The following is a 25,907-nucleotide window of genomic DNA, read 5'->3' on the forward strand; positions in this document are numbered from 1 at the left end:
ACAGATAGACCAGCCAGAAATTTAAGAGTGGATATGTGGGAAGGAGGCAGCCAGACAGGCTTGGTAAGATCCTACTTGTCCCTGGTGGTCTGGAAGGCTGAAGTCATAGCGAAGGCTGTGAGCCCTTAAAAAGAGAGCACCGAGAACACCAGCCAGCTACTCCTTCCTGGCTGAGTGTGAGGATAGAGATTCGGGGCGCCTGGGTGGCTCAGTGGGTTAAAGCCTCTGCCTTTGGCTCAGGTCATGATCCTGGGGTCCTGGGATCAAGCCCTGCATCGGGCTCTCTGTTCAGCAGGGAGCCTGCTTCCTCCTCTCTCTCTGCCTACTTGTGATCTCTGTCTGTCAAATAAATAAAAATCTTTAAAAATTAAGAAAAAAAAAGAAATTAAAAGATAGGGCCCTCTTGTAAATTGCCTCAACTTTGAATGCATTCCTGAAACCACCCATACATGCATCAGCGAAGGAGAGAAGGCATGCTGGCTCAAGGTGCTTCACCCCAACCCTTGATTCATCATGTGCTGACCCAGGGATGACCTCTAAGAAGTCAGACTTAAAAACAAGAACAAAAGAACTCCGAACTCTAAGTCGAGAGGTCAGCCACCACACAACGCCAGGCAAATAGATGCCACAATCCAGGCCAAAAAAAGGAGGACACAGAGAAACAAAGAAACAGCAGTAGCCACTGCCCCTCCTGGGAGGGATCAGAAGTCAGAGTGGGAGGAATATCTGATGTAAAATGTCTAGTCTTCAGTAAAAAATGCTAAGACATGCAGCACACACACACACACACACACACACACTCACACAAGCTAGGAAAGCATGACCTCCCCCTCTCCTTGCAGGGGGGAAAAAAACAACAACAACCCACAAACAAAATAGTCAATGCACCCAATCTCCGAGCAAAGATTTCAAAGCAGCTCTTAGCAATATGCTGGCCTAACAGATCTATGGGACACCCCGCCCAACCACCGCAGAACACACCTGCTTCCTAAGCATGCGGTAACACTCCTTTTTTTTTCCTTGAAAGATTTTATTTATTTATTTGACAGAGGAGAGACAGCGAGAGAGGGAACGTAAGCAGAGGGAATGGGAGAGGGAGAAGGAGGCTTCCCGCTGAGCAGGGAGTCTGATGTAATGCAGGGCTCGATCCCAGGACCCTGGGATCACGACCTGAGCCGAAGGCAGATGCTTAACTGACTGAGACACCCAGGCGCCCCACATGGTAACATTCTTGAGGGTGGATGATACTCTACACAATAAAGCAAACCTCCATCAGTTAATTTTTAGATTAAAATTTTTATTTTGGGATAACAATAGTTCCCATGCAGTCATAGGAAACAATACAGAAAGATCCCAGGTAGCCCTCCGCCAATTTGCCCGAACAGTAACATCTTGCAAATTACAATACAGTATCCCAGCCAGGATACTGACCTTGATACAGTCAGGGCGACAACCTTCCATTACAAAGATGCTTGTGCTGCCCTGTTATACCCACCCTGACTCTCACCCTCACACCTTCCTTAACCTCAGACAGCCACTAATCTGTCCTCCATTTCTAGCATTTTATCATTTCAAGAATGTGGTAGAAATAGAATCATATAGTATGTCACCTTTTGGAATTGGCTTTTTTTTTAATTTGGCATAATTCTATGGGGATTCCTCCAGGAGTATCCATAGTCCATTCCTTTTAGTTGCTGAGTAGTAGTCCATGCTATGGATGGACCCCGGTTGAATTAGCAGTTAAGGACATCTAGCTTATTTCCAGTTTGGGTTGTTACAAATAAAGCTGCTAGACATCCATGCACACGTGTTTGTGTGCACACTAACTTCATTTCCTGGGGTAAATGCCCAGGAGTGCAATTGCTAGTTTGTATCTTAGTGGCTCCTTCCTTCCTTCTTTGCTTCCTTGCTTCCTTCTTCCTTCCTTCCTTCCCCGCCAAACTATTTTCTACAGCGACTGTAACATTTCACATTTATTCCATCAAGATAAGAGTGATCAGGGCTCTCTGCATCCTTGCCAGCATTTGGCATTGCCACTGGATTTTAATGTTAACCGTTTTGGTGATCTATAGCAACGTCTCATTGTGGTTTTAATTTGCATTTCCCTACAGGTTAATAATATTGAGTAGCCTTCTGTGGGCTTTTGTTGCTATCTGTATATCCTCTTCAGTGAAAAGGTTATGTCTTTTGCCCATTTCCTCAGATTGTTTTTTACTGTTGGATTTTTGAGAGTTCTTTATGTAGTCTGGATTCTAGTTCTTTGTCAGATACATGGTTTGCAAACATTTTTTCTCCCCAGTATGTAGCTTGTCTTTCATTATTTTAACAGCATCTTTCATGGACACAGAAGTTTTGAATTGTGATGAAGTCCAATTTATCAAATTTCCTGGCTGGGATTTTGATGGGAATTGCACTAAACCTGTATAACAACTTGTGGGATAATTGACTTCTTATCTTTGTTGAGCCTTCCAATCCACAACCAAGAAATGTCTCTCCAGGGGCGCCTGGGTGGCTCAGTGGGTTAAGCCTCTGCCTTCGGCTCGGGTCATGATCCCAGGGTCCTGGGATCGAGCCCCTCATAGGGTTCTCTGGTCAGCGGGGAGCCTGCTTCCCCCTCTGCCTCTCTGTCTGCCTCTCTGCCTACTTGTGATCTCTCTCTCTCTCTGTCAAATAAATAAATAAATAATCTTTAAAAAAAAAAGAGAAATGTCTCTCCATTTATTTAGATCTTCTTTGATTTCTCTCATCAGCATTTTTTAAGTTTTCAGCATATATAAATCTATATGTTTTGTTAGATTGACATCTAAGTATTTCGTATTTTTTTGGTGGATTGTGTGTAAATTAAAAATAAATTTTGAAAAAAAATAAATAAATTTTGGGTTGGATTTGTTCATTGAACAAATAGAGTGGGTTACAGAATTGGCTCACACAATTATGGAGGCTGACAAGTCCAATATATACATCCTATTCGTTCCGTTTCCCTGGAGAATGCTGGCTAACACGAGTACCACAATCACAACAACTACCTTTCTACCTTGCCTGCTTCAATTTAAGAAATAGTCCTAGAACCACTAACTCTCACCACTGAAGAGGAAGCTTTCTCTTCAATGGTGAGAGCCTTTTCAGGCTGCAGCATGGGCACAGATAACAAGCACGGGAAGCTACTGGAGGGGTCAGGGTCAAGGTGCTGGCCTGTAAATCCTCTTTGCTGGTTACCACCTAGGGACTAAAGGTTAGGACTGCTGACCAATATCAAGAAGAAGGTAGTGAGCCACAGGACACTTGGAACACATTGGCCTTCACTTTGTTCCTGGGACAGACCAAGTTCATGTCCACCTCAGCGTCTACATGAGTCATGCTTCTTGGTTGCAAGCAGAAGAAACGGCTCCTTGTCAGCTTAGGAAAAGGGGGCAGTGTAGAAATTAAGTGCCAACCGGAGAGGATATTAAGAGACAAATGAGACACAGGGCAATATGGGATTTTGCGAGTCTTCAGAGGGTCCAGAAGCAGGCAGAATTTCCAGTCCTATAAGTTTTTCTGGGCTCTTTCGACTTTTTATCACAAACCGGGCTTATTTCCTCTTGAAACTTGGAGGAACTTTGTCACAGCCTTGGTGAAAAGAATTTGGCAGAAGTGGGACTGGATGACTTCCAGCCCCAATGCCTAAAGGCAATATGGCTTTCACCTGACTCTCTCTCTCTCTCTCTCTCTCTCTCTCTATATATATATATATATATATATATGTATATATATATATATATATATATATATATGTTCGCCTTTGTCCCATGGCCACCATGTTGTGAGGAAGCCCAGCCCATGCAGAGAGTCTGCGGGTAGGTGTTCTGGCTGACAGTCTAGCTTGGTACTCAGCTGACACCCACTCCCAGCATCCACCAGCAGACATGGCAGTGGATAAGCCTTCGGACGATCCTGGCCCAGCCCTTGAGCTGTCCCTGCTCCACAGAGTCCAGCAGAGACAAGTGATCCCGACCAAGCCCCAGACCCAACTGCAAATTTATTCACAAAATAATTGTTGTCATTATTTTAAGCCTTAAGTCATGGGGCGGTTTGTTACACAGCGATCGGTAACTGGAATGTGTGGCAACCATGTCAGAGCAGTAATTACCCTGCGCGGGCACTGCCTGGGGTGCTGCCGCCTCCACTGTCTCCTTCTTTCCCCCCGTGATGCTTCCAAACATCCCCTCCATCCAGATCTCTGCTGGAGTCAAGGTGCCCAGCCCTGGCTGCGCCATGAGGCAGGTGGAAGTTGGAGATAATAGTATGTACCTCCCTGAGTTGTTAGGAGATTAAATAAATTAATAGAGGTAAAGCACCTGCAACAGTTCCTAGTATGTAGTAAGCCACTCATTTAGTTTTTAATCATTTTTTTAGTTATATTAAAATCTGACCTTGAGTACCACTTCCTCAGAGATTCCTTGAGGTCCCCACGGGAAGTGATGCTATCCTGTCCCCCACAACTCCGGGAGAGGCGATACCGGCCTTTATTTTCTCTTTGACACACGTCACTACATGTATTAGCTTACCCATGGGTTTGTCTACTTCTTTACTCTCATTTCTCATTTTAACTTTTTGCACCTTTTAAAATGTGGTGACTGAGCCCTGTCTCCACCCACTGGAAGGTAAGCACAGGGAGCTGGTAATGTCACTGCTCTGTCCTTGGGTGAACAGAAGGCAGGTGGAGACACACCATCTGGCCCTTCCTTCAGTGAAGGGCTTGTTGTCTCACCAGGATGGCTGACTGCAGATGATCAGGGATGGTCTCCGCCATAGAGAGCTATCTTGCCCAAAGGCATGCCACTTCTGGGGCAAATCAGTGACCGATGCAGGCACAGAAAGGCACAGCCACTTTGGCCCAACCTGGGACAACTCTCATGGGCCTGTGGTGTGGGCCCAGGCTGCCAATGGACCTGCGTCATGGCTCGGTTCTTCCCTCTGCCCATCCTGCTTTCTCCCCATCCCGTCCACTGTGTGGACCCCCAGGTCATTCTTTACTAAATGTCCTGCACCCTAGACTCTGTCTCGGAGGGGCAGCCTGATACAGCCAAGCCTGAGGAACGAGGGCAATTGGAATTTCCTTGAAGGACAAGATGTCTGGGGCCACTACAGGGGTCCAAGATGGTTTCCTTGCTGAAAGGAAAATCCCTTTTATTAAGCATGGGAGATCCCCTCTAGTGGAGTCAGGCCCCTGGACCCCTTCCTGCTGCTCACCCCTGAGGAAGTGGCTGCCCACTCTGGACCTCCAGTGACCCCTCTTAGATGGATGGGATCAGTATCCCAAACTTCGGTTTGGAAAGGGGGTCCTCCATGCCTTGGGTTTCTCCAAGCTGTCATGCTGCATAGAATTGTCAGACAGATGCCTTCACCGATGCCTCGGTCACAAGGACCACCCATTGCACACTGTCTGTGCATTTGCCTGACCTCCTTTTACCAGAGACTTTCTATGTAAGTTGTTCCCACTTTAATTCACGTCCAGAAGGTGTCTCACTGCCGATGAGCCTGTTTTGTTGTTGTGCAGATGACTTAAATTCTATGATTCGTTGTCATTCTTTTGGCTATCTAGAACATTCTGAGCTGATGTCCAGGACCTGTGCAGTTATCCTCAGGTCCTGGTGGTCTCCACTCTAGTCCTTGTCCCAGAGGCCTCTGTCCAGTTTTGAGGCTAAGAACATGATTGTGTGTAGTGTATGCTGTTGGCGGTGTTTTTGCACACTGAATGCTGTTCTCATTCTCAAAAAGTCAACCCCCGGGCCAGTGGTAAGAGACCCCTGATGACCATGATGAGATCAGATTTGGGGCTTCGTCCTCAGATGCCATCAGCCTCTTCTATCTTCAGGGTCCCCTTGGATCCTGGGCCCAGGTCTTCACAGAGGGAAGATCTCCCATTGCTTCAATTCTAATGATTTTTCAGCACATGACTTTGGGGTAAAGCTTAAATGGTATGAGTGGCACGCACGCGGGCCCCAATTCTGCCTCTCACTTACCCTATGGCTGTGGGCAAGGCTCTTCCCTTTGTGTAAAATGGGAGTGTTGGGGATGTTAGGGGCCAGCTCTAACACTTTGGGGTCCTTTGCAGAGCTGGGGGGACGTTCTTGGGTCTGGAGCTGGTCAGAGCACGGAGGAGCTGAGAGAGAAGCAAGGAGAACACAGGGGTCGGCCAGGGTGATTGTAGGCAGACAGGATGGGAGGTGGCAGAGCTGGATGGGCCTCGGGTCCTCTGAGGCTTGGTCTGTCAGTCTCCCAGCCAGGAGGGTGATTGCTGAAGGTGAAAGAGGCTCCCTACGTCATCCGTCATTGTCCAGAAGTTCAAGGATTGCTGAGTTTAACAACTCATTTTACAGATGGGGAAACTGAGGCTCAGGAGAGCAAGGGACTTGCCCAGATTCACCAAGTAGGGCAAAAACTGAAGAAGAACTGGAACTTGGGCCTCCTGGCTCCCACGCAGGAGAGACAAAGAGGTGGATAAGAAAGGAATGGGGGCCATCTCCTCCCCTCTCAGTCCCTTGTGGCGGCTGGTCACTTGGCTGTGGCCACATGGATGATCACAAAGCCCTTGATGTCCGGGAAGTGGGGGCTGACAAGGTCCACCTGAAGCTGCCTTGGGCCGCTCTTGGTCGGGGTGATGTTGAACTGGACCGAGGCCCTCTCCTGGGGCTCCAGGGTGGGCACACTGGGGAAAGAGGATGGGAGAAAGGCAGATCATCAGTCCCCTCCCCTTCTGAGTCTAGCCTGCCATCTCCAGAACCTTTGGGATCAAGGTCACACCTTGAGACGATACTCAAGCCTTATCAGTATGCTTCCAGCTTAATTTTCCCTTCCACCACTTCTTACTCTTTCCAGCCAGCCAGGCTTGTCTTCTCCCTGTGCCCTGGATACTACCTTATGCTTCCAATCTCTGGTCTTTTGTCTGCACTGTTCCTCCCACCTAGGATGCCCTTCCTATTTTAATTGTACCCAAGGACAATATCAAGTCCTTCTTCCTCTTCCGGGAGACTTTCCCTGATGACTCCAGCCATTGAGACCTCTGGCTGGAAAGCCTTCATCCTTCTTGATGCCTGAAAAGCTTCTCGATTCATCATTTAAGGCCAGCTCCACTGTGGCTTTTCCCTGGTTTCACCCCATTCCCAATTAAGGGCTGCCTCTATTTCCCTGGGCCCTGGGGATTGATTCATCTCTCTGCACAAATCGCACTGTCTTCATCTGAAGGACCACCCATCTGTGAGAACACTTCTCTAGGCAGAACCTTATCTGCTCATCTTGGTGTTCCCAACAGTCACCAGAGAATAGGCCATTCTGATTAAGGGTCATGTGAATGAGTGGGTGGGTGAGTGGGTGAGTTATACGACCAAGCCCATGACCAAATGAACAAAGGAAGGAATAAATAAAGGAAGGCTGGTGTGTCTAGGCTGTGAGCTGGTTCCTAGGGATCCAGAGTCTCTCCTACCCCACCCCACCATTGGCCGCTTCTCCATGACCCATTGTATAAGGAAGGTAGGGCTCCCACTCCCAGGCTGACACTTACTCGATGCTGAGCTGTCCCTGAAGAAGGCCACTGCCCTCCACCATCAGCACACAGTCCTCCACTTTCTCCAGAAGAGGGTTGACCACCATCACTTTCACCACAACTTCCACCCCTACCACGGCGGGGCCCAGCACCTGGAGGGGTGATCCCCATACATCATTGTCTCCCTCCACACTCCTAGAGGAGACCCACGGGTCCCAGCTAGGATGCTGGCTGGAGCCTGGAATGGGCATGAGTCATGGCTACCCCTTGCATCCTCCTACCCCCTTACTGAGCTCCATCATTCTATTGATCCCTCTGCATCCATGCCACTTGTCTCCGCCCTTGAGAGCTGAAGCCAGGTCTAAAAGCACAACCGCCCCAGCCTCTGATGCCCTCCCCCAGCTGTGAGGGGAGCCTGCCGGGAATAGGGTGGTGGGGGCAGATGGGACTCACCTTGATGGTGATGAAGTCCTCCAGAGTGATGTCCTTCTCCACCAAGAGCTTCTCTCCTTTGGTGACAAAGCACATGGCAGCCAACAGGATCTTCTTGTCCTCTGTCAGATCTTCCTTATATTGAGAGTAAGATATTGTGATTGGGATCTGTTTCTCTGGAAGGAAAAGGAGAGGCAGAAGTTAGGGGTCTTTCAACAGAACCCAAGAGGAGGAAGAGAAGGCTCCATTCCTTATCACAAACCCAAGACACGCATTATTATTGTCAGTTCACAGATGATGAAACCTAAGGCTCAGAGAGGTTAGTTTCTTGTCCAGTGTTACACAGAAAGTCAATCAAGGAGCCAAGATGAGATGGGATTCAAATTCAAGCCAGTTGGCTACCATGACACTAGATTGTTTCTCCAAGAACTCCCAGAGGTGTTTTTAAATTTTCCCTAATCATTCCAGATGCAAGTCTCTCAGGCCATTATCAAGAAGCCACTCACTATTTACTGAGCACCTACTATGTGCTAGGTGCAGAGAAGGAGGGGGGTCAAAGGTCTACCTCCATCTTCCAATCCAGTGAGGAGGCCAATCTTCACTGTTTCTCCAAATCCTCCCTCCCCATTAAGGCCCATCCTAGTCGGTCCCCCAGGTGGAAAGCCTTCACGGGTACCTCACTCAGTGATCTCATGCCCACGGCCTTCTGAGCTCCTGTGGTCCTGGCCATCTGGGTCTCTCACCAGCCGCAGACACTCTGCCTGTGCTTTTCCATCTCTTGAGCATGGGTCGCCATGGGCCACAGCAGACTGCCAGTCATATCTGGATGTTTTGGGACCACTGTATGTTCTTTTTCTGTGGGTACAGTGTGTTCTTTCTGATTTGCCTCTGGCCCTACCACTCCCTGCTGCTCTTTGGGTGTGTCTGTTTCTGTTCTGCCCCTGAGGGTGTCAGGTTTCAACCTGTGGAAAAGGTCCTTAAAGGATTTGAACTTGGCTCACTTCCTGGTCTCCCAAGGCTTTGCAAAATGGTGGGTGCTTCTTGAATGCCTTAATGCCGATCCACCTGTCAAAACTCTACACTGCTTTATGGGTTTCCTTAGTCCAGTCGATCATGACTGGGAGAATCCATAACACAGTAACAGCAATAATTAATAATTATAAAAGCTAACTTTTACTCACCTTTGCTGCTGGGCACTTGGAAACACACTCACTGATGGACTCATTCAATCCTTGAACAATTCCATGAATCAGTGTTATTATCTCCAACTTATCATCTCAATAATCCTGCCAAACCCTACGATAACTTACATGTTCCTTAGGTGGCAGGCATCCCACCAAATGCTTTACATGTGTTATATCATTTACTCCTTGTGTGGCGGGAGATCGGGGGTTCTCAAAGCGTGGTCCTGGGACCAGTGGCATCAGTATCATCTGGGAACTTGTTAGAAATGCAAATTCTAAGCCGCCTCCATAAAATATTATCAAATTGACTCCCGCTGCATATCAAAAGAACGATCTGTATATTTACTTAAAGATTACACATCTATTAAAATGATGGGGATGACGAACTTATAAAAATATGTAAATAACAATGTAATGTGAACAGAGAGAGGCACTAATAAACACAGAGTGCCCACAATGTAATCAGACATGTTTGGCAAAAAAGCAACAGGCATTAAAAATAAAGAACTAAAATACGTTCACAATTTGTAGGTGGGTGGCAGGATCACAGCTGATCTCTCCCTGTGCCCTCAAAATCTTTAATGAAGACCTATTGCTTTGAATATGAAGAAAAGTCAGGAGAAAGTGCGTGTTAGTTAATATTTCCTTAGGAAGTGTTATTTTGCGATTTGGATTTCGTGAGAGATAAAAAACCAAAATGCGAAAAACTGTGTGATGTCTCCTTGACATGTTTTCCCTTTGTCAAAACACACAAGCTTCTGAAACAGGGCCCAGAGGAACAACGTCTTTGCTTAATTGAATCCTTAGAATGCAGAATGTTATGTGAGGGGGAGAGGGAGAGAAACAGACAGACAGACAGACACAGGAGAGGAGGAAAGGAGGGCTGAGGGCAGAGAACATCGTGGAGATAGCAGCTGACATGTACAGAATTCTCAGGACAGGGCCCGGCTCACATAAGCACCTAGTAACCACTGCTTTCGGTCCATGCCCCTCACACGGGACACTGGAAGCCAGCTGGGCTCCAGAATTTTCTGGATTTTAGGCAGGTGACAAGGGATCCTCCATAGATTGTGAGATGTTCCCAGCAGGGATTCTTTTGGGGTATAAGTATTCACAGAGATTGAGATCACCTCACCTCCCTATGAGTTTGCCACCAGATGACTGTGGACTTCTATTACTAATCTCATTACTTAGCCCCTCTGAGCTCAGTTTTCTCACCTGTCAAGTGGGGACAAGAGGCAAGGCCCTGAACACATGCTTAACATCATCCCTGTCTTTCTTGGGAATGAGCACAGGATGCTGGGAAGTACCCCTGCTGCCCCCGCCCCCAATAAGGGCCCCCCCTGCCCAAGCAAGGGCCTTCCTACCTTCTTCTGGCCCCAGCCGCACTGAGTGGGACTTGCGCAGGATCTCGGCCACCGGCCTGCGGGTGTACAGGATGGTGGCTGCGCTCAGGTTGACTCGGACCTTCTGGGCCCGGGAGGTGAGGTTGGCCAAGCACAGAGCCAGGCTTAGGTTGTGGCCCAGCCTGGGCGGCTCCAGCATCTTGAACTTGCCAGTGATGTTGGGCTTGGCGGCGGGCTCGAGGAGGTCCTCTCGCCAAAGACCACGGCTACCCGCTCTGCGGATGCGGGTCCTCCTCCCGGAGGCTTCCACACTGAACAGCTTCCTTACAGCCTTGCAGTACACCTGCCTCTCCTTCCGGGACCCTGCGGGCATCGCACATGGTGAGGCGGGCACCCCTTTCCTTCTCCCACTGTCCCGGGGCCTCACTGCTCTGTTCCCCTCCTCTCTAGGCAAAACTACCCCTCCTTTCCCCCCTTCAGTTGCAGGAGCCAGATGCATGTCTCAGCCATATACACTGCGTTTGGTTCTGGGACTGTTTAAATACATTTAAAATCAGTTGTTAACAACTTCAGATTGGGAAATTTCACACAAAAATACAGGTTGGCAGCTTCTTTGACAACTGGGTCAGAAGGCTCATCTGGTAAGGAGAGCCGGCCCTGTTGTGGACTGGCTGTGTGGCAGGTGTACAGTTCTAGACGTTGTATACCCCCCACCCCCAGAGGTCGGTGCTACTCCCATCCCCATTTTACAGACGAGGAACCCAAGGTGCAGAGAAGTATAGCAGCTCATAAAGGACTCAAGATTTGAACCCAGCAGTCTGGCTCCAAATTCCATGTGTTTAGTTATGCTCCCTTCCCACTGTCTACACGGCAGTGATGGTCGAGAGCTGGGTAATGGCTGCTTCCCTTGCCTTCATAGGCCCAGGCTGGCCTGTGGTTGCCTCTCTCTGGCACAAGGTCACCTTGGGAAACCGACAGAGGCTGCCCTATTGCCCTTACCTTCTGGATACTTGTAGAGGCTAGTGATGTCCACACGGGAGTCGCTGCCCACGGCCTTGGTGCTGATGCATCTCCCGACCCTCTTTGTGTCCGAGTATACCCGCTCCCAGCTCTCATCCTCATGCCACAGCCATGTGATGTAGTCTGCGTTCACCTCCGCGAACACAAAGGGGCCATCGTGGGCCAGGTGCACATCGCCTTCGCGGATGGCGGTGACTGAGGCTGGGCCGCACCGGAACACGCCTGAGCAGGAGGGATGGGTGTGAGCAGCATGCGCGAGGGAAAGCAGGGCATCTGCGACCCACTCGGCTGAGACCCTACCTTCGCTCTCCTCCTGGGGGGTGGCGTCCAGAACCTGCCAGCCATTGTAAGAGGGGCCCAGGTCCTGGCGGGCAAACCAGCTTTCATTCCAGACATGGAAGTTCCTGCCGCAGAGAGAGGAGGGAGCGGGGGTGGTGGTGGGGGGCTTCGCTGAGGACGGAGGCCAGAGGATGGCAAGTTCCTACTGTGAGCCAGGCCCTTGTCCCAAACTCTGAAGTACTAGGGCTCCATCTTGGGAACCATTCATTGAACCATACTGGTGAGCAGTTCTATATACAATCTGGTAGTGAAATATATGTAAGTGTGGATACACGTATGTGTGTGTATATGTATACACATAAATTTGTGAGTATATATATATCTCAATATATGTATACACACACCCATATGTATCAAGAAACTGTTGTTCAAGGTACCATAAATACCATCACAAATAAGACGGAAGATCTTGCCTTCATGAAGCTTACCTTCTAACAAAGGAGAAGGGGGATGGGCAGGAAGAGAGGTAAAGATGAGAAAGCAGAAAAATAAACAAACGCAAGTAACAATAAACGCTGGGAAGAAAGAGAGACAACTGAGCGGCGAGTAATCCCTGGAGACCTACTCTAGGAAAATGACGTCTAAGATGAGGCTTAAATAAGAAAGGATTAGCCATCTGAAGACTGATGGAAACAGTGTTCCAGGCAGAAGGATCAGCACATGAGAAGACCCTGAGACAAGAAAAATCTTTGTGTCTTCAAGGAAGAGAAAAAGTACGTATCTCTGGGCTTTGGCCAGCAATGGGGGGTAGGCAGGAGTCAGGTTATGCAAAGCTCTGTAGGTCTTGGTAAGGAGTTCAGACTTTAGGTTTCCTGTGGTGAAGATGAGAACACAAGACTGGCAAAGTGACATCATCTGCACAAGGTTCACACAGTAAGGAGGCAGGAGAGAGAAAGCCTGGTTTGCCTGATTTGGCATCTTTACAGCTGACCCCAGGACTTCTCTAAAGGAGGTAGTGGTCTTTTTGTGGGGGCGTATCTGGATAGCACTTGGGTGTACAGGGGCCCCAACATCAAAAGAGACTTTTTTTTTTTTTTTTTTTTTTTGGTGCTTCTGCAGGGAGAGGGAATGAGGAGAACCAAAAGGAGAAGGAAAAGGGAAGAAGAGAGGCAGAGAAAAAGAATGAGACTAGAAATCTTGTTTTTCCTGGTTTTGACCATGGTTTTCAATACAATTGAAAGGCAGACCAGGTTCATGCCCAAGTACTTCCACTCAGTTTGCTGTGTAGCCTTGGACAAGTTACTAACCTCTCTGTGCCTCGGTTTCCACATTGGCAAAACAGGGCTAATAATGCTAGCTTGCTTGCAGGACTGTCTGGAGGAATACACGGGTCAGTATATGCACAGCTCTTGGAACTGTGGGCCTGGCATAGACTAGGTGCTCACTGAGCATGGCGTTATAATTATTTCTAAAACTTTATTTTAAAACTGTGAAATGTAGGGGCAAGATGAACAGTATTACGTTATCCTGCTGATACCACGTGGGTAAAAAGTTTGGGAGCGAGGGACTGTGAGTATGTCCGTCCTTGTATCTGCAGAGCCTCCCTGTGAAGCAGTGTGAGAAGCTAGTCTTGGTGTTGCCTCCATGAGGAGGATGGGAGGCTGGAACCTGGCAGGAGGGAGACTTATCCCTGTAGCACATTTGGTGTCTTTTGAATATTAATGCATATGCATGTATTTCCTATGTAAAAAAAATTAAATTAGGGCACCTAGGTGGCTCACTTGGTGAGGCGTCTGCCTTCAGCTCAGGTCATGATCCTGGGGTTCTGAGATTGAGCCCCACGTGGGGCTCCTTGCTCAGTGGGGAACCCGCTTCCCCCTCTGCCACTCCCTCCTGCTCATGCTCTCTCTCAAATAAATAAAGGTTAAAAAAACACAAAAAGTTAAATTAAAATGAATTGTTTAAAGTTTTGTGGGAAGAGTCTTGCTGGAGCCTCAGAGGGAGGTCGTCTCCCCACTCCACCCTAAGACATGTTCAGGGCACCCGGCTGCTGACAGAGGAGCAGGGGGTAGGTTACAGGGGTGATGACACAGAGGGAGTCTTGGGGAGGGCTTAGAGTCCCACAGAGGGGGAACTGGGGTTCAAGGCAGTCAAATCTTAAGTCCCCCCTCACTTGGCCTCTGGGTCATGTGTCCCCGGGGCCACCCCTCCTGCAGACGGAATCGGGGAGCCCTTGTGCTGGGCTGGGGACCCACCACATGCTGTCTTCTGTCAGGTCCTCCAGTGTCCGCCCAAACGAATCCACATATTTGTCCACACTCAGGTTCCTGTCCGTATCATGGGCCGAGTTAAAGTTGGACACGACCCGGGTGGCGATCCCCAGGCACCTAAGGACTAAAAATCAGGAGGCTGGTGCAGCCCCCAGGAGGTGGTAGAGACCCCCCGCCCCCCGCCTGGCAAGTGGCAGGAACCCACATCTGTCACAGCCCCTCCGTGTCTCTGCTTTGCCTGCTTCACTCTCAGAAATGCCTCCTTCCCTGTACAAACTCACGGGGGATTCCCCAAGACACTACACCACCCCCGTATGAATAGGCAGGCTCTGAGGCTGGCCGGACCTTGGAAGTCCTACAATAGCCACGTAATTGCCCATTTGTTTTCCCCGGGGCCGGGGCGGAGTCCTAGGGGCCACATGACTTGTTCTGGGACACTCAAAGAGCTCAAGAAAGGAGGAGCTGGGCCTCCTTCTGCAAAATAAAAATCAAAAGTCACGTAAAGGAACTAACTGTCTGGTTTCTCTCATCATTAACCAGACTTCCACCTCCCCTTGCCAGAAAAGGGGTGGAGTCTAGGCAACTGTATACAAATGAAGGCAAAGGAGGGAGAGGCTCAGGGTGGGGGGGACCTTCTGTCCCTGGGTACCTGTGCACATGACTCCAGCGAAGACCCAGCACTGGCCGTATTTGACCGGCTTGAACCTGCTCTTGAACCACTTGTGCAGAATGGCCACGCTGCCGCTCCAGTGCAGGGGGCTGGTGCCGCCTCCGTACTTGCCCTGCCATTGGCCTTGAACCACGCCCCGGTCATTGTTGCTGTTCACCTGGGCAGAGGAGGGCACCGGTCCACCAGCTGGCAGGGCTTCCCTCTCCAGGACCTCGTCATGGTAACACCATCTCCCACTTTGGATGGCCTGCTCAGTGGGGGCCACTTTTCCTTTTAAATCCCCTGAAAACTGGGGGCATCTGCTGTCTTAAAATACCTGCTTTTGGTACCATTTATCATTTTCCATGACCTTCTGTTGGGATACTCTATTGTTGAAAATTCCCTATGATTTTACAGCATTTCCTCTTTTAAATGATCTGTTTTAGGGCCTGTTGGTGGTATCATTATAGAGGCAGCTAGCATTCATTAGATGTTTACTGTATGCAGGCAGTATTCTAAGGGTTCTGAGCATACTATATTAACTTTCTTTAAAGTAGGTTTTGTTAGTTTCTTTCTTTTTTTAAAAAACAGATTCAGAGAGTTTAAGGAACCAGTCACAGTCAAGCAGCAAGTTAGCAAAAAGTGTGGGTGACCCTCAAGTTCAGGACTTTTGACTTGGAGGCTCTACCTCTATCCCACAGGGCTGTGACTCTCTACTGTCAGGAACTGGTCACTGCTTTTGAGGCCCTGGGCTCCCACATCTCTCTGAGGTCTCAAGGAATGAGAGTATCAACTATAAGGAAATCTGCTTCATACATTTTTTGGAATCACAGATACCCACCCACTGATCTTAGCACCTGCGTGCAGTGGGCCTTCTGGCTTTCTTTGGGAGGAGGAGGCACTGTTGCGTGTAAGAGAATAAAGACGACACTCCTCTCACGGAGAGATGGGGCTGTTACCCCCTCCCTGAATCTGGGCTGGCCTGAGACTGCTCTGACCCATGACTATGGCAGAAGGGGTGCCGTGTCAATTTCCAGGCCTGGCCTCCTGCATCTTGAAGCTTCCGGTGCTTCTGTTTTGAATCATTGTGTGGCGAGAAGCTAGCTGCTCTGTCTGATTACCAGAGATCGCCATGCTGTGAGAAAGCCCAAGCTAGTCACATGGAAAGGCTGCATGGAGAGAGACCCATGACTGGCCAGGCTCGGCAGTTCTGATGAGCCCAGCCCAGGGGCCAGACCCAACAGTGAGCAAGCCAGCTTGCCATCCCAGCTCCAGCAGACACAGCATGGGACAGAACCAAAGAACCCCTCCCTGCCTGCTAGAACCCAGGCCCCAGACACATGGTCTCATGAAACCTGTCCAGCCATCGGCCGTCATTCAGACACTCCCGGCTGGAGCCTCTTGGGGCAGAGACAAGCTGTCCTCACGGTGCTCTGCCCAAGTCCCTGATCTATAAAATTTTAAGCACAATAAGTGGCTGTTTTGCACCTCTGAGTTTTGGTTGCGATTTGGGGCAGTGGCAGAGAATTTGAATAAAAGGCAACTGGGAAAATCAGAGGGTGTGTCCCCAGGGTTGGCTGAGGGACCCAGGAGGATGTGTGTATGTAGGGATGGTGGGGCTCCTCACCATGGCGCTGATGGCCCTGCTGACGTAGATGGGGTCGTGGCGGCGGGACACGTCTGTGGCGGGGTCGTTTTGGTGAAGAGGACTTCGGTCCAGGATGGAGAGGCAGATGTTCAGGATATCCTCCTCAAACTGTCCCCAGAGAGGCTGTGCTTAAAGGCCAGAGTCTTGCCGTATTCCAGAGCCTCCCACCATGCTTACCCAGTGGGTCCTTTGTGTCGTGCAGGGGAATTTGCCTGCTGCTACTCTGGGGACACCGCAGAGTGTCCCCAAGTCTCAGGAACTTTCCCTCAAAGAGTCACTGAGAACCAGAAGTTCAACCTTAACCAAGGTTGAACTTAACCTTAACTCCCTGCTCAGTAACCAGCCCCCCACTACCCACAGTGAAGTTTGTGGTGAACAAACCAGCCACATCTAGGCCCCCGGCACACCTCTTTCATTTAAATGACTTTGTCAAAGACGTTTGAATGAACTGACAGCACTTAAAAACTGGAGGGCTTTTGCGTACAAATGAAGATTCCTGGTCTCTGACGGATCTTTTGCAGGTCTGGGGATCCCTGGACTCACTTTCCCACATGGCAAGGAAGAGGCGGGTGCTGGGGAGTGCCTTCCCCCTAAGTGGACCCCAGACTCTCCAGTACTTGGTCCCTACCCAGCCCCGGAGCCCCTGATTAACCTCCGGTTCCTCTGCCTGACAATCAGGGTCCCTAACTCACCCCGCCAAACTTTCTCCAGGGCACCCAAAGCCCAGGCGGACGGGACTCCTCTAGCAGGGTCTCCTTTGCTCCCTGACTCCCACCTCCATGCTGCCGTGGGCTCTGGTCTCTGCCCAGCCGCGTCGTGCCCAGCTCGGGACACCCAGCCCCAATACCACGAGCCTCTGCCATCCCTGAGGTGGAGTTTTCCTTCACGCTTTTCTGATTTCCCCCTGCCCCATCTCTACCACTCTGATACCCTCCTCCCCTCTGTCATCACACCTTTTATTGTAACTGGTTAGCTGGTCAGTGGCTCTTAAGTGTGGTTCCAGACCAGCAGCAGCAGCACCACCTGGGACCTCGTTAGAAATGCACATTCTCAGGCCCCACCCCAGATCTCTGGGGGCGGGGGGCAGCCATCTGTGTGTTTTAAAGAACCCTCCGTGGGATTCTCGTGCACCCACAAGGCGGAGAACCCCTGATGGAGGCTCTTTATTCCTCTATGATGCACCGTACCCGAAGCACCTCCCCTTCCCAAGGACCCAGTCCAGGCTTTGGCACAGCTAATAGTAGGTTAGTGACTGAGCAGATTTGCTCTAGGAGTCAGCCCGGCTTGTCCCTGCTGGGAGGAAGTGAGCAGAGAGAAGGGCCCCTGGGCTGACTTTCTGTGCACCCCAGCCTGCATCCCCCATCTGGCCTGTGCCCCTGGAGACCTGCCCGTAGTTCCAGCCCTGGGCTCGGATGTGCTTCTCCACGCCTCGGAAAATGATCCCACTGTCATTCAGCACGTACTCCTGTCTCTCCTCTTCTGAATCCAGAAACACGTCGTCCTCTGAAAAGCAGTTGTTGGGCCCAGCATGGGCTGGGGCTCTGGCCTTGCAGGCATGGGGCAGGGGCTACATCAGGGAGAGCAGCGGGATGGTGCCTGGAAGCTTGGGACGGGGTAGGGGAGGTGGGGGGAGGCCAGAGGGGCTGTGGGCTCCTAGGCTGCTTTCTGGCCAAGACTCATTTCACCTGGGGACTCCATTCCCAGGCAGAGACTCACCCCAACCCAGCCCAAGGCTGAGGGCCTTTAGGAATCCTGACTCTTTGGGTGACCCTGCTTGGTGTTGACAGCGGCCTCACGTTTCTTAAATATTAATTGGAGTACTGACCCTGGTACTCCTTGTAGTGTACTTTGTACATCACAAGCATTAGCACTATGACTTCTCACCATAATCCCACGAGGGGTTACGGCAGATGGGGAAACCAAGACTCACAGAGGGAGGCGACTTAGCAGAGTGGGGACTAAACCAAGACTGCTGATGGCGGGAGCCTGGGCCTTTCCTCTCACAAAGTCCCGTCCCTGCTGACTGGCCCCGCACACCAAAAACCACTCTTTCCTACCCCTCTGGCACAGGATCATTGTAGCACCTGCTACCAGGTTCCTCTGCCTAGTCCCAGCTCTCGCCAGGCTCTTGGCATTCACCTCTGTGTCATTTAGCTTGCCTCCCAGATCCCCTGCTAAGGGCAGGCCCACCTCTAGGACAGCTTCCCAGAATCCTCTGCCTTGCACGTGTCAGCTCCTACCTGGGCACCATGGGTTGAAAAGGAGAATGAATTCACCCAGCTTCCGGTCATTTTGTTTTCGGCGAGAGGAGACCCTGGTGCTCATCATGTAGCGGCCGATGACAGCGTTGGGAGGGCTGGTGATGCTGACGGTCACGGTGTTCTCCAACTGAGCCTCCTCCACAACTGTCCAGTTCTTGCCCACTTCCGGCTCCGATACCTGGAACACAGCTTTGGTGTGGCGGTCCTCAGAAGCCTGGGGTCCTGGCAGAGAGGAGAGGGAATCAGGAGACCCAGCCATCCCTAGGAAACCCAGCTCTAGAGAAGCAGAAAAGCTACAAGCCTGGAATGCCAACCTTCACGCCCTGAACTGCCGAGCCACTGCTGGGGTCCACCTCTGCTGTTCCCGATTTCCCACCCACCTCCTGGATCTAGGAGAAAGTAACAGGACCCCTGAAATCAAAGTCTGTCATTTGTCTGTCTAGGAAAGAAAAGTCTGGGCTCCAAAAGTCCCTGAAGAATTTCCATAGTTTTCCAGAGCCCTAGATTCCTTAGCAGGCAGAGAATTCCAGCGCAGGCATCATCTCTCTCACCACCTGCTGGCAGGGCCTGCCGGCCATCCACAGCAGGTGGTCATCAAAAGCCTCTAGGGGTCAGGGCTCAGCCCACCTGCGGGGACTGGGACTCGCCCCGCTCCAGTCTGCGCTTATGACCAAAGGATCTCAGATCACTGGTTACAGATGGATCTTTCAGATATAGACCAGCAGGGATTGCCGGCGAGACAGTTACCTGTCTCCACCGTGAAGATGACGGTCTCCTGGTCCTCCAGGGGTCTGTTTAGCTCCAGCACCAAGGTGAATGCCTGGCCCCTGCGAACCACGAGCTCCGGGCCGGGGTACTCCTGGGTGTGGTGGGCGGCACCGTTCTTCCGGCTCAGCCAGTCCACCTCGGTGACTCTGATCCCTGAGCAGAGAGAGGACAGGGAGGTGAGGCCAAGCCCTGGACACGTGTCTCATCCACGTCTGCCGTGCCCTCCCACCTGCTTCAACCTGCCAGTCATTTGCTCATGCAACTACTTTTCATCCTATGCAGTCCGTCTGGTTATTCACAGTACTTAGGTTACTTAAAGTCGCCAGGAATGCCGAATTAGTGAATACTGAACCATGACTCTTAGCCTGAGCCCCAGCCCCTCGCCCCCTGAGCGCCCAGCTGACAGCCAGCACCAACTCAGCAGCCATGGGACAAGCCATCTTGCAAGTAAATCCTCCAGCCTCTGGTCATGTGCTGCCTCCACTGATCCCAAATGAAGCAGAAACCAGCTGTCCCCACCAAGCTCTGCTCAGACTGTGGGTTTGTGAGTGAGAGGATGATCGCTGTTGTTTTAAGCCTCTAAGTTTTGGGGTGGTTTGTTATACAGCAGTAGGTAGCTGAAACATTAAGGCGGCCCAGGAATCCCTGGGATGGAATTTTCCAACAAGCCCAGTAGGATCAGGACCCAAAGTTTGATTTCGTTTAAATAGTATCAGTAAACATGACCTTCTTTTCTTTTTCCCTCCTTCCTTCCCTCCCTTTCTTCTTTTAGACGGGCGGGGGGGGGTGGGGGTGGCTCAGAGGGAGAGGGAGAGAATCTTAAGCAGGCTCCGTGCCCAGCTCGGAGCCCCATGTGGGGCTGGATCTCATCACCCTAAGATCATGACCCGAGCCAAAATCGAGAGTCGGACACTTAACCCACTAAGCCATCCAGGTGCCCCCGTGATGTGCCTTTTGCATGTAAATTTGGGTTGTCAGTTCATACTGTATTTTACTGACAAAAACTGAGACCCAGAGATGGAAAGAAAGGGGCTTCTTGCCTGAAGACACCAAGTCCAGCCACACCCTGTACGGGGACAAGCCAGAACGGATGCAATTATTTTTTTGTGTTTTGTTTTGTTTTGTAGGGGATGAGTGGGGAGCAGAGGGTAATTATCTCAGTGTGGCACGCCCCAGGGATTCTTGCAAGGCGGGTGGTTAGGAGCTAAAAAGAGTCCCTGGGCCTGAGGGTCATGGGTTCAAGACCTAGGGATCCCATCTTGGCTTCCCCTTTCCCTGTCACAGTCCAAACCAGCTCCAACCCCCACACCCAACCCCCGCCATCCCTGGGCTCCTGGAGCCTCATCACAGTGGGGCAAGAGGGGTGGAATGAGTCACAAATGCCATTATCTGTCATTATCCCCAAATCTCAAAGACCATCTCTCTCACAGCTTCCTGCCAGGGTCAAAGTCCCTCCTCTGAATTCTGGGTGGCTGCAGGGTCATAGCTCCTGCTTGTGTACCTCCGAGAGGCGGCTCATCACTTGCTCAGATGTTAAAAAGTTCTTCCTTCCCAGGAACCAAAGACTTTTCTTCTTGAAACTTCCCCCCCATTTGTCCCCATGCTGCCTTTCCCTCACCCTCCCAGAACACAGCTGTTCCTTCTGGCCAAGGACGGCTTCACAGAGCTGTGACTGAGAAGTCCTGTGTTGCCCCCTCCTCACGCCATACCTGCCCTGACCCAGGAGGTCCCCGCTCCGGTCCCCGTTCCATCTGTACTCATGAGCATCACACCCTCATGACGTGGCATCCGTGGGCTGATTGTGTACGCTGGGGGCGGGATGTGGCAAGATTCCGTGGGGAGCAAGCAACTCTTCTGGTGATTACAGCCCAGGGGGCCCTAGCTGGTGTCCTCCTCAGCTTGTAGGGACCACTGGGCACAGAAGGGGGGAGACTACGTGTGGAGCAGCCCAAGGCCAGGAGATAGCTGCGCATGTGGGATGGCTTCCAGAACTCCAATGTCTCCTCTTCTACATGCTCAGCTCCAATTCTGCTGAGACTAAGACTGCGTCTCCAATCAGTCACCAAGGACGTCCAGACATAACTGTTTGCTTACAGGTCTCTCTCCTCCACCGTGAGTGCCGTGAAGGCAAGGCCTGGGTCTCCTTCTCTCTGGGTGGTCTGAGCCCCGCTCGGGGCCCAGAGCAGTGTAGAGGCTCAGTGAATGTTGGTTGGATGAATGTTGGTTGGATGAATGTCCCCTCGGCGGGGACAAGGGTGTGAAAAGGGGAGCTCCTCAGCTTCCTGGCACACCCTTGGGATGAACACCTGTGCCCTGTCAGTTGCCCACACCCTGTTCCCCCCACCCACCCATAATCCCCTCTGTCAAGTCGCCACATTCCAAAGCCTGCCCTTCCTTCCTGTCTTCCTTCCCTCTGCAGTCCTGGGCCTAGGTGGGGTACCTGCCACTGGTTCCCTCCATGGGATAAGGGTTAAGTTGCTTCCTCTCTCTGGGCCTCAGTTTCCTTATCTGTGAAATGAGTCTAGAAGAGCTTTTCCTGTTTGGGTTGTTGGTGGTTTGATGAATTGAGTGTTTCTGATTCCCTCGGGATTCCTCTCGGCTGCTCCCCACAAGATGCCCCCCAACCCCTGAGCACACACCTACAGAAGCTTGTTCCACCGACCCCGGGTGGGCACCAGGGAAGGGATGGGAGACGCAATGTCCCATCAAGGACTTCTCTGCTCCACAGCACACCTGAGGCCCTGAGGATAGAATGGAAGACGTCTGTCTTCCCCGGGCCCCCACCTTGGGCAGATGCTGGGCAAGTTCTGGCCCTGAGCTCAGGGTCCACGGATGCCCAACCTGAGGCTGTACCCCCAGATACATGGAAAGAGGGATACCGTAAGAGCATTCTCTCTGCCTGACCCATCACCCCAAAGCCTCATGGCCCCTCCAGCTACTTTCCTTTCCTTCTCCCACCTACCTTCCTCTCTCAGCCTTCCTTTCCACTGGGACTAGGCACCCGATTTCAGAGGCACACACGTCAGTTCAAATGCAGACTTCACCCGTCACTAGCTGTGTGACCTGAGGCAAATGACTGAACCTCTCTGAACCTCAGTCTCCTGGTGAAGATGGGCATTGTGATAGGAGCCGCCCCCTCATATTGTAGCCCTGAAGCTAAACAAGTCATGTGGAGTGCTGGGAGCAGCGCCTGGCACACATGAGGTGCTCAGTACGCATGCACGCTGGGACTCCGATGATTGTCAGCACTTGCCAAGGGCCACTGGCTGCCGGTCCAGCGTTCTGCCAATCAGTGTTCTCCTGAAACTTCCACTTATTGGCTGTGTGGCCTTGGCTAAGTGAAGGGACCTCTCTGAGGTTCAGATGGCCTTCCCTGAGAAGTGGCAATAAGACTAATACTTTGCTCATAAACTTTTCGGGAAGATGGGGTAAGGACCACAAGTAGGGCAAGGAGAAAATGCATCTCCTAAGCCTGGAAATCCAGAGATTGAGAGGAGCCATTAATAAACACTCTCGGGCTTCAGGAAAAGCTTCAGCCAGGGTGAGCTGTCTCTGTATATGGTACTTAGCCCAGTGCTGGGTCCTCAGTTCGCTGGGTCAGTACATGGGTGGGGGGGGGGGCTCCTACTCTCTCCACATCTCCTCCACTGCCTCGATCCGCCCCTTCCCTGTTCCCACACATATTGTTTTTCTTTGTACTCCCCCTCTTCACCTCTGCTGAAATGACCGCACGGCTCCAACAGCCTTTCAACATTTTCTAGTTCACGCTGTTCAGTCCATCCCGTTACTATGGAGAAACACAGCTTCCGCGAGGAGAAGGGACTCTTCTGACTGCACAAGGGTCAATGTATCATTTTCCCTGCTCCACAGCCATGATGCTGCCATTCAAGGTCCCCCACTGTCTGCTCCTGCCTGCAACTTCCCACCCGGCCAAGGGCATCTTCTCTCCAGCTCTCTTGCTCACCAGCTGGTCCCAGACCTCAGCTTAGGAACGAGTCCTACTTGGAGGAAACAGTTGTGGCCCGCAATCCCAGTCTTCACCACCAACCCACCCCCAACACCAGCTCCTTGGGTGACACCAGAAACAGCTGGTGATGCTCTCCTCCCCAGATCTCTGTCCCAGCCCCAGGGCTGACCCCCAGTGGGGCTGAGCCCAGGAGGCTGTGCTGATGCCAGCGATCTCTCCCAGACTCTGGACTCCGTGTAATTGTTTTTTAATGGGCCCCATTATGACCCTATCCTTAGTGTGCATCACGAGCACTTGACCTCCACAGCTAAATGATTAATTGGGGAGTTGCCTGGGGCCACTGCCCAATATCCCTTCCCTTTCAGGTCCTGTTGGAAGCGGCCGGCCTCTCTCACCAGTAGGCAGTAGTGAGAACATCTCAGCTGGAACCTGCCCAGAGTATGTCCTTCGAGTCTTAGAATTTCCGAGCTGAAAGCTTATTATAATCCAATAATGGCAAAGGGGTCTCAATTCATTTGCTGGCACCGATTGACTGGTAGGACTACTTGAAGAACTATGTTGGGGAGAGTGCTGGGCCATATCCAGGCCCTGTAGGGGAGAGTTCGGGGCTCAGCTAGAGATATCTGCCATAGAAAGCGAGGAGAGAGCAAAAGCACGCAGGCCATGCACCCTGCTTTCAGAATCCGATGTCTTGGTCATTCACACATGGATTCCATGGTGAGCGGTGCCTTCTGCCCAGAGGAGTAGGTCCCCAAGAAGCCAGGAAGACCCAGAAAACCAGGGCACTGAATTCGACCTAACTAACTGTCACTTCAATGTGATGGGTCTCCCCCTGTTATGTTACAGTTGGAGAAACGGAGCTTCAGAGAGAGGACTGACCACCCAGCAAGGTAGTAATGGATCAGACATTGGATCCCCCGCCTCCGACTCTGCACCTGGAAGGGTCCCTTCTCAGCAATTAAACTTTGCCAACTTTAAGGCGGATAGTATATCAGATAATTAGGGAAGAGGGACCTCTAGGTGCGCCCTGAAAGGTAGATCCCGAAGGAAGCAGAGCCAATCCCCCTGGAACCCAGGGCTAACAGGGCAGAAGCAGCTTCCGCCCTCGAAACAGCAGTCTGGGCTGTGAGCTGGGGGGCCCCCGCCCTCAGTGAGTAGACAGACCCAGCCCGAGAGCCAGGAGGGCCCAGGATAACCGTGAATGTTAGCACCTGCCGGGGTGGAGTGAGAAGAAGTTCAAATATGACAAAGAAATTGAACTACCTGCCTTTGAAAGTCAGAAAATAAACAAGAGTTGACTCATATGATTGTCACATGACCCTGAGCACTAGAAGACAGAAGGGATGAAATTAGGAACGTCCTTTAAGGACCTATGAGAGTAGGACCCCTGCGTGGGCTGACTTGCTCACCGTGGACCCCAGCACCTAGCAAGAGGAGGCATAAAATATGTAATCGTTAGCTAGAGGGTGAATTCCTGGGGTGGAGGGGAGTTGGCCCCTCCCTAATTGGGCCTTACAGAGGGGTGGGGGCACATTTTCTGAGTCTGCTGCCTACGAGGCCCCATGTGAGATATTGTGGGGCGTTTGGCACACTTGGTCTCATCAGTTCCTCACAGCAGTCTCCGTGAGATGATTTGTATTATAATTCCCATTTTACAGATGGGAGGATGGAAACACCAAGGGTAATTTCTCTGGCTCAAGGTCACATAACTCTTTTCATCTCAGATAGAGCTGCTCCTGTCTTTGATTCTTCGGGGTGGGAATTTGAAGAGGACCCAGTCCATGGGGCCTTTCTCTGCCACCCTCTCTCTTCCCCTGCTTGCCAGGCGGATGGGAAAGGCCTGGCTGCAGGCAGGCCAGGAAGGGCTCTGCCATGGCCTTGTTGGGCCGTCTGGGGATGGCCTCTGTGTTCTCAGGAACATGAGGGAACAGCGCATGGATCGTGTAGCAAGGCAATCCTAAGGATCCATGCTCAAAGTTTCACCGCACAGACACCCCATTTCCTGAAGCTCCCCCCTGTGCCCTGAGGCCCCCAGGCCCTGCCAACTCACCTGCCATGCCGGGACCGGCCTGCTCTTGCTTCCTTGGCGTGCAGTGTGCAGACTGTCTGGACGGTGTGTCGGAGCACCAGCCCGCCCCGTGTTCTCAAGGCAGATCTCCGGGTGCTGCCCGGCAGGACAGTCAGAATCCTCAGGGAGGTGTGGCCCATCTTACCCTAGCAGTGACACCTAATCACCCACTAATTGCCCTGGTTTGTACCTCAAGGGTGTCCCGCGTGGGAGTGGCTTCAGCCAAGAGGCTTTCCGAACACAGATTTGGGAGCTGGTCTGTGACCCAGAAAGGTCACAAGCCTGGCATGAACAGAGGAAGGGGGAGAGGAAAGCCAATGGGAACTGGGTGTGTGGTCTCCCATTGTCACCCTCCCAGCAGCCTTCTGATGAGAACACAGAGCCTCAGAGAGAGTGCCCACCAGGTAGAGGGTGATAAGCTGTGGGTACTGGGCCGGGACCTAGGGCTCACGGCAACTGCTCTGGGGCCGTCTTCTCCCATCCTGGGTGA

The 25,907-nt window shown here is 51.4% G+C and overlaps 1 protein-coding gene across 1 annotated transcript; it reads right to left on the reverse strand.

Annotated features, from left to right (window-relative positions):
* Positions 1-6,537: 6,537 nt before the first annotated feature.
* On the reverse strand, positions 6,538-25,406 carry TGM6 (transglutaminase 6). The gene is made up of 13 exons (XM_047746972.1): positions 25,400-25,406; positions 19,362-19,535; positions 18,594-18,836; positions 17,738-17,856; positions 16,333-16,461; positions 14,706-14,883; positions 14,042-14,180; positions 11,808-11,911; positions 11,487-11,729; positions 10,509-10,850; positions 7,979-8,133; positions 7,544-7,677; positions 6,538-6,691 (listed from the first exon to the last, which is right to left on the reverse strand). Exons 1-13 carry the CDS (start codon positions 25,404-25,406, stop codon positions 6,538-6,540), a joined length of 2,121 nt encoding a protein of 706 aa, XP_047602928.1.
* Positions 25,407-25,907: the final 501 nt, after the last annotated feature.

Source organism: Lutra lutra, chromosome 9, assembly GCF_902655055.1.
Source record: "Lutra lutra chromosome 9, mLutLut1.2, whole genome shotgun sequence".
Classification (NCBI taxonomy): domain Eukaryota; kingdom Metazoa; phylum Chordata; class Mammalia; order Carnivora; family Mustelidae; genus Lutra; species Lutra lutra.

Bases quoted from the DNA above. Each gene is read 5' to 3' on its own strand.
- TGM6 (XM_047746972.1), bottom strand. The intron at 17,857-18,593 runs GTAGGAGCTGAC...ACTGCTTTTCAG, and splicing joins TTTCAACCCATGGTGCCCAG to AGGACGACGTGTTTCTGGAT. The intron at 6,692-7,543 runs GTAAGTGTCAGC...CTCTTTCCCCAG, and splicing joins CAGGGACAGCTCAGCATCGA to TGTGCCCACCCTGGAGCCCC.